Here is an 8,483-nt window from a genome sequence, read left to right as displayed (position 1 = left end):
GGGAGGACAGTGCAAGATACAGCAGACGCTCAAATTCCAGAAAATTCCCTGGTTCTTTAGCGTGCCATAGCACACATACATGGGACTCTTATCACAACGTTATTTTTTTTTGTTAGTGGAGCGGGGCTCGAACTCACGTGCCCTGGTTTCGTAGTCAGACAGTGTTATCATCGGACCGATGCGTCTGCTATGAATGTTTGTCATAATGTACAGTCTCCTTTGAACCTGCACACTCACCATGGTTTTGTCCAGTGGATTTTGATTATTCCACTGACAGTACAGTGGCAACGTTAACAACTGGTGTATCCATAGAATGTTAAAAACTGTTTTCATACTGCTTTAAACTCGTGTATATAGTCTTCTTTAACACATGTACATGCTCACTGTGTTATTATGTGTGTATAACTGACCGAGCAATTTATTTGAAAATTTAGACGGACATGTCTATAAAGTATTTCGTATTATTGTCTCGCGGGTGTATGCCAGATTGGCTTGACACACAAAAACTACTGAATCTCCCAACCTTTTCTTGCAATTATCATCCAGGACTTTCTTTTTGGCTGGCTCTACAGTTTGCGTTGGACCTAAAGAAGTCATCGATCCTTATGCATAATCGCTAAAATACAAATAAAAACAGAACCTTTTATAGGTACACAGAAGGCACACACACAAAAGTTATTTAATTAATGTTTTTAAGTTGGATAAACGTGTCTGACTATTCATCACTTATACAAGCGCACATACAAAAAGCTGCAGAACTTCGAAGAAAAAGAAAAGAATATTTTCGACCTAATATGACGTGTAGAATTTATATATTACGTAATAATTGTAAATGACGTCAGTGACGTCGATTCTATAGAGATGACGCTACAAAGCATAACTACGCCATTACTGAATATGACCACGTAAGGAGTAAACAACATTGCTGCATATGTTATTCAATACGGCGAGTTATCAATAGATTTTGTTGTTCCAGCGGTAGTTGAGAATCTTGGCAAAACTATTACAAGTCAGACAGAGCAAACGTAAGTTTATTTCATTATTCTACAATGTATTTTCTCAAAGTAATCCGACAATAATCTCTTTTTTTTTATTGAACTGTTGTATTCTTATTTCACTGAATGCCACATTGAAACTTAAGGTTTGTAACATGTTCTAGAACTGTTATAGAATCTATATGTCTTTATGTGTTACCTTCTTTAAATTATTATTATTATTATTATTATTATTATTATTATTATTATTATTATTATTATTATTCATTTATAGAAATGGCAAACATTCTTGACAGAATATAATGGTCATGCGTATTATTATTATTATTATAGTGTTTCAAATTCATCATTAATTCATACATGTACTAATTCTTTGACATTTTTGTGTTGAAATCCGAAAATGTCTTAATTCTTATTGTTTCGGATCTGGAGAAACTACAGAAAATAGATTCTTCAATTGATTCATAATAAATTTAGAGAATATCTACTACTTGATCCGTAAAAGGAGTTTTTATGAATTGCGGCTATTTTTCTGCTATGTTTTGCGCGACCAAGTCATGAACTATAAATCAATCTAAAGGTCTCTGTTGGTGGCAGTAGGATCTTTTTGAATTTTTAAAAAAATCTCGATTAATGTCAAGTTTTTAGGTTTTATCAAGTCACATGCACAAGTCTTAGATTACATATTTAGCAATTATTCTAAAAATACATTAAATGGAATCACGGAAGTTTATAGCCGAACATGTTCTTTCCCCACTGAGAAAATCAGGTAAAACCACAACATCGATTATTTTGAATATTCTTTGACGCTTTAAAGTATTAATATTGCTTTTACGCTAACTAATGCATCCTGAACAATTTATCACAATTCAAAAACCAATAAAGCCACAATTGTATTTTTTTTGTGGTTTCAAAAAATGACTGATTTACTAGTAAAAATAAACCCCATTAAATCGTCTATGGAAATAAATTCAATTTAAGTATCGGGATATTTTTGAAATTAAAATCAAAACACATCATAATTATTACCACACTCTGAGATGTTTACAATAATGTAAAATATCAAATACATGTAGTTACTTATTATCTTATGTATTTAAGAGGAATCAAGGTAAAATATTGTTACGGAAAAGTTGAACCAAAAAGCAAGTCAGAACTACATATTGATTATTGTTCTAAAGTATCACTATTGTTCTAAAGGAACACATATTTTGCCAAAATGACTGAAAATTCAGCTTATTTATCAGTCAGTACATTGTATATGTTGTTGTTTAAATATCGACATTTAAATAAAATCAAACTATTTCTTAGAATCTTCTTTTTTTTAAATTTCATTATACAACTTCATCCCATTCTTTGAATTTTATAAAATACACGTAAGAAGAAAGTCTAGTATTTATCAAGTAGCGAATGAAAATGCTACCAAAACAAAAATAATGATGTGGTCGCGCCACATTTAGGCAGAGCATTTTTGCATGCCAAAATTTACACTCTGTTGTCCGCTGTTTCAATAATGATGATAAAAACTTTTTTTAATGCGTATAGTTTTTATGACTTTTTTAAGAATGGGTTACGTTCGTAAAATAAATAAAATCGTGTCATTGCATATCTCGATTTTCTTGAAATATTTTCTTTTTATCAACTCAGCAACAATCAAGTTGTCATTGAAGTGTGCCAAAATTAAAAAATAAAAATGTAATTTGAAATTATCAGATCATTAAGATATTGTTTGTTGCCTATAAGCTTTTGGCATCCTTCGTTTTTTCAAGTTTACTGAAAGCCACGTGTGCGCTTTGAATATACACATGCACAAAGAAGAACGAAGCATGAGTGTCACTACGGATGAGACACATTGAATCTCTAAGCAGATCAAATAAAGTTATAAAATATTTTGATTTACCAATCATTCATTTTGGTTAAACCTTACAGTTAGGTGTGCCATGACCGTGTGCTCAAGTGTTACTGCATTCTATACAGTATTCCCTACTTAAGGAAACCGCGTCACAGATTTTGCCTTCTAATTAATTTTATGCTCTAACATCCGGTTTGATAGAGGCTTATACCTCCTTAACCATACTAAAAGGTCAAGAAATCGAAACAAGTCCTTTTTGAAAAATCTGTGACCAGGTTACCTCAAGCAAGGAATGATGTAACTATAGAATGCAGTTTAGGCAATCGCCCCTGCTGTAAGCCTTGACCAAATATTAATGAACTTTAAGATTCTATCCCCTTTAGTGGTAATTTACCTTCATTGTATTTATCTGTGTAGACTGATTTCTTTAAAAAACAAAAAAAAAAACATGTATATAATTATAACTTTGTTTTATCTGTTTAGAAATTAAATTGTAAAGGTTTATATACAGTTGAAACTCGGCATCTTGAATTTCAAGGGATCAAGCGTTTTACGTCGAGATAACCGAAAATCGACTTAAAGCATATTTATGTAATATATTTTGTGCGCCGCTGTGTAATCGGGGCGTGACTTGAAATCTCTCCGAGATAACCGGAAGTTCGAACTGAGCAAGTTTGAGATATCGAGTTTCAAGTGAATTTTCTAAATGAGCCGCACCATGAGAAAACCAACATAGTGGCTTTGCGACCAGCATGGATCCTGACCAGACTGCGCGGATGCTCAAATATAATCAAACTATATACAGACCTTAGAAGATTATAGTGAATAAAATCTCACCAAGCGTCATACATCACCTTAAATTGAGCGCAGCAGTATTTAAAGCAATCTTAAGTAGCAACTGACTGAAAATTGCGTTTCTACTTTGCACAAGTTAGATAGATAGATCTTTATTTTTACTCCAATATTGAAGATTTGAACATATACAATATAAAGGAAAATTTTCCATACTCAGACAGTGTTATTTTCACTTAAACTGTACCAGTAACCTAAATGCATGGAAGAAATACCAGTTTCAGTTTCATACAATCAATTTTCAAAGTTTTATGGCTTTTTCAGTAATGTATGCTAGCGCTCCAAATTTCCTTAAAAAGGCTATGGTGACATGATTTATGAGCACTTTTCCCTGCTGGGGCTTATTTTTGCCATATTTTATCAAGTTTTACTATAAACCGTGAAGTAGTTCAAAATGTAGTTCCATGCTATGGATGAAATCTGGTATAATAAGTGACAAGAGGGGGTGACCGTTATATTTTTGGCTTATTTTTATTGCTTATTGTATTGAGAAAAGACTAGACCATTTTCATTGTGAATTTCCTGGAATAAGTTTTAGTCTTTGCGAAAAATGCCTGCCTCTGCGTAATTGCTAAACGGCTGTTTTCATGGGGGCATGTTTAGTGGGTGATGTTTCTCAGAACAGATTAATTTTCTCATATGTAACATAACATGTCAATATTTTTCTATTTTTGATAAGAAGGCATGTCATACTAAATGACCATTTATGGTTTTCATATCATTGAAATGCTCTAAAGTGCTGAAAATGAGGTCTGAATATTTTATTGTTAATATGAAATAAAGAAGGAATTGAATCGGTAGAATGTAACCAGAGAAAATATATACATTGCATGCAACTTACTATACATATATCAATGAAAATACGGAATAACATAAAATGAAAAAAAAATATAAAAAAGAAAGAAAAATAAATAATGAAAGTTGGCTGCCCACTCCTATTCAGCTTAATGAATCATGAACTTGTTTAGTGAGATCAAGGCACCAGTGAAACTGCTGTTACAGTGGGATTAAGACACCAGTGAAACTACTGTTACAGTGGGATTAAGACACAAGTGAAATTACTGTTACAGTGGGATTAAGACACCAGGAAACTACTGTTACAGTGGGATTAAGACACCAGTGAAACTACTGTTACAGTGTGATTAAGACACAAGTGAAACTACTGTTACAGTGGGATTAAGACACAAGTGAAATTACTGTTACAATGGGATTAAGACACCAGTGAAACTACTGTTACAGTGGGATTAAGATACAAGTGAAATTACTGTAGCGGTGACATTAAAGCACCAGTAAGGCAGCTGTGACGGTTAGCATAAAACATCATTGAGTCAGCTTTAGCAGTGAGAACTGGGTACAAGCGAGACTGCTATTACCGTAAGATTGAGACACCAATGAGACTGATGTAGCGGCGAGATTAAGGTACCAGTGAGAGTGAGATTAAGACGACAGTTAGACTTGTGTAGCGGTGAGGTTAAGACAGATTTAAGATTTAGACAGCTGAGAGAGAAACTTGCACATTTTCTAACACGGATCTATTTTTACATTCCAGATATAACTGTCAATGTCTGGATACGTCTGGCTTATAGACCACAGAAGGTCTCAACATATGAATCAAAGGTAATCTGGTTCAATACACATGTTTTTAATATAAGAGTTTTAAAACAATGCTGATAAAACAGCTATACAAATGTAACTGTTCTTCATTCTGATGTTCCCCATCATCGGTTCTGTCTTACGTAGATTTTCATTACTTACAGAGAAAATCAGGACATAGGCTATGATAGTACACCTAAAATGGATTGATGACACACAGAAATGTGTTACTTTTAATCATTTTATGTTATTTTAGCAAAAACTCAGTTAGAACAAAATATCTTAAATGCCATGAATTACCAAACAGACCGGACACTCACTGAGTAGTTGTGATATGCAAATGAGATCTCGTTTATAGAGGAAAACGCGTTATTAGACTTTCTGAGCGTTGATCTGGGTTCCACGTGATTTCACGAGAAAGCCGAATGTTAAGTACCCATTTTCGAGCCTAATTTAATATTACTAAATATACTCTCTGAATCTTGAACCGCAGTAAAATGTTTGTATATTTTGAAAAATTGAACAGTCTCGGTACTTTCTGTTTCATTCCCTAGGAAAATTCCCAAGAAAATTAAAAGTGTTATAGACGATGACCTTGCGACATTTTGCGAGGACCGAAGTCTGACAAGGACTCAAGTTAGGTAAGAATGAAGACAAAATGAATTCTTAATTTTCTCCAAACTTAAGACAACCGGTTCCGGTTCCAAACTACACTTTGGGTATGGCGCTATTATTGTTTAACCCTTATCATGCTGGACACGATTTAGCCTTTGCGACCAGTGCAGTCTGATCATGATCTGCACTGTTCGCCATTCAGTCAGTATCGTTTTGGTATTCACCCCTTTTAACAGTAAGTGGTACTGTCCCAATTGAAAGACGGACAAGTTCATTATTTAAATGTAGCAGGGTAAGGGTTAACATAGGACAGAAACAAAAATTACTTGAAAGCTAAATTATTCCAATTCATATTTCTTTACTGTATGCCACGAATAACTTTCAAATAACTCTGTCAGATTCAGCATTCAAGGACAAGATGTCAGATATTCGTTTGAAGTTAAAAACTTTTCATACTTTGCAAATTGTAGACTGGGATAATTTTAAAAGTTGCATTCAGCATCGCATTAAACGTAAACTGCCGATTAAATATTCCTTATACTAGCATAGCCATTGTTTACAATAGCACTTGCGTGTTTCCTTAGGTTGAGAGAGAAACTAAAGCGAAAACAGAGCAGTGAGATATTCGAGTCGCAAGTTTCCCAAAGTATGGGCGCAGTTGGCACTAGAACAAAACAGAGATCAAACAAGAGAAAGAAGAACAGAAGGAAACACAAGACGACGTTGGACGAAAATCTTCTTCCTGATGACAAACCCGCACTTATCGAAGGTACCGCGTGCGATGTACTAGTATCTCATATTGACAAGTTTGTTGGAACTGAATCTGATGATCGCACTCACAAGGAAATACCCATGGATTTGGAAAAAGGAGATGCAAAAATTGAACATATTACTAAGAACATGCCGTCTTGTTTTGAGAGAAAGGAAATAGCGAAACTATTAGCCATTGATCTTGAAAACTTTCGTCGGGATCTCAGGAAACGTCCTATGATTGAGTTACAAGTTTTTGAAAGAAAGGGTCAAATTGCAAAACTGAACTCAGAGGTAATGAAGTTGAGGATGGAGCTATCTAAACCACCGAAGGTAATGTGTCAAACTTTACAAAATTGCAATTCTTCTAAATCCTCAAAACTGAAACCTGAAATGCCGTATAACAAACATGACCGTGGTTTGAGTTCAGCCGAGAAGACATTACGCATGCTACATAGAACTGTGCGGCAGCGGACGTGTCCAGGGATCTGCTTAGTGTTTGGTATGTACAGCGGAATTCTTAATTTTATTGATCCCAAAAATCGGTTTTTGCTACCAATAGATGGACCACCAACTGCAAAAGCAGACAAAGTCATCAAAATAAAATGGATCAACGAGGAGCAAAGAGAGGTATTCATTGATTATCTTGCCAGTAGATTAGTTTCTTTGTATAGAAGGTACTTTTTGCCGCCAAGGCAAATTTTTCTTAAACACCGCAATTCAAGACAACACTTTGTTATGGAAAGTGAAGCAATGATGTTGACGATCTACAGAATGTTAACAATGTCCTATTTAGCTCAACTTTTACAATATCGCACAAAGCAAAACACCTCTCGAATGGAAAATAGTTCATTGCCAAATTCAACAAAAGGAACACTGTTATTGTTTGGAATGGAAGTCAAATGGATGGTTAGTATTTTACAGAATGCGTATGTGGTTCAATGCAAGGGGGAACAACTCTTAACTGCAGGAACTGATTTCTGGAATCTTTTAGAGGGTTTCGCTGCTTGCCTTATACACCAAACGCCACAAAGAAAGACACTTTCTTCAGAGCTTATGTACATTGTTCGAAAGATGATTTCCGCTAATAAGTGTTCACCAAATTCAGTAACAGATGGCAATTTGTTGACGCCCAGACGTTATTGCATGCAAAGCGACCGCTCATTGCAAAATGTCAGAGTTGAGGGTGGCCGGCGCCGGGTTCGGTTACAGGCATGTAGAATCTGCGATGATGGCGATCTTCAGGAAAATTATGGAATAAGATTATGTTTGTGTTTAGAGTAGGAATTTGGTACAATCAAAAGCATGGTTTGGATATATATTTTATATACTGAAGGAATTTGTTGAATGTTTTGAAAGTTTGATTAATTATTATAAAGTGAGCTAGTCTTTCTTATCTTTCAGTTTCGTAAGAAATAATTCTAGCAGAGACATGCGTATGTTGATCTGTAAACGAGGACGTTTGCCAGAGCTTGAAAATGACCTTGGACAATGCACGAGTTTTGGTTTTTATCAATAGAACGTTGTTACCCAAAGTTTTATTTTCAAAGATGAGAACACATTTTCACTGATCCTCCAAATAATACAAATTTGCCAGCATATCACCATCGTAAAACCGGACACAAAAGCAACATTTAGTTATAAATGTAACACTTCGTGTTCAAAAACGTCAGATTTGTATTTTCTTGTCACTTTGGACAAACGTTATACTAGAATTCTGCTTAACCCATGGTAGCAGTCGTGAGACGAGTCTTCCGTTATTATGTTTGGCTTGGTTCTATGCTTCCAGGGAATCGTCTTATAGACCAAAAATATGATATGTTGAG

The 8,483-nt window shown here is 34.6% G+C and overlaps 1 protein-coding gene across 1 annotated transcript; it reads left to right on the top strand.

The window, feature by feature from the left end:
- Positions 1 to 867: 867 nt before the first annotated feature.
- On the top strand, positions 868 to 8,039 carry LOC123553458 (uncharacterized). Its single transcript, XM_045343164.2, has 4 exons — positions 868 to 1,025; positions 5,249 to 5,316; positions 5,847 to 5,933; positions 6,492 to 8,039. Exons 2-4 carry the CDS (start codon positions 5,261 to 5,263, stop codon positions 7,939 to 7,941), a joined length of 1,593 nt encoding a protein of 530 aa, XP_045199099.2. The 5' UTR covers positions 868 to 1,025; positions 5,249 to 5,260; the 3' UTR covers positions 7,942 to 8,039.
- The last annotated feature ends 444 nt before the right edge of the window (positions 8,040 to 8,483 follow it).

This window comes from Mercenaria mercenaria, chromosome 4 (assembly GCF_021730395.1).
Source record: "Mercenaria mercenaria strain notata chromosome 4, MADL_Memer_1, whole genome shotgun sequence".
NCBI classification, from domain to species: domain Eukaryota; kingdom Metazoa; phylum Mollusca; class Bivalvia; order Venerida; family Veneridae; genus Mercenaria; species Mercenaria mercenaria.
The sequence above is the reverse complement of the archived record's forward strand: the minus strand, read 5'-3'. Positions and strand labels throughout refer to the sequence as shown.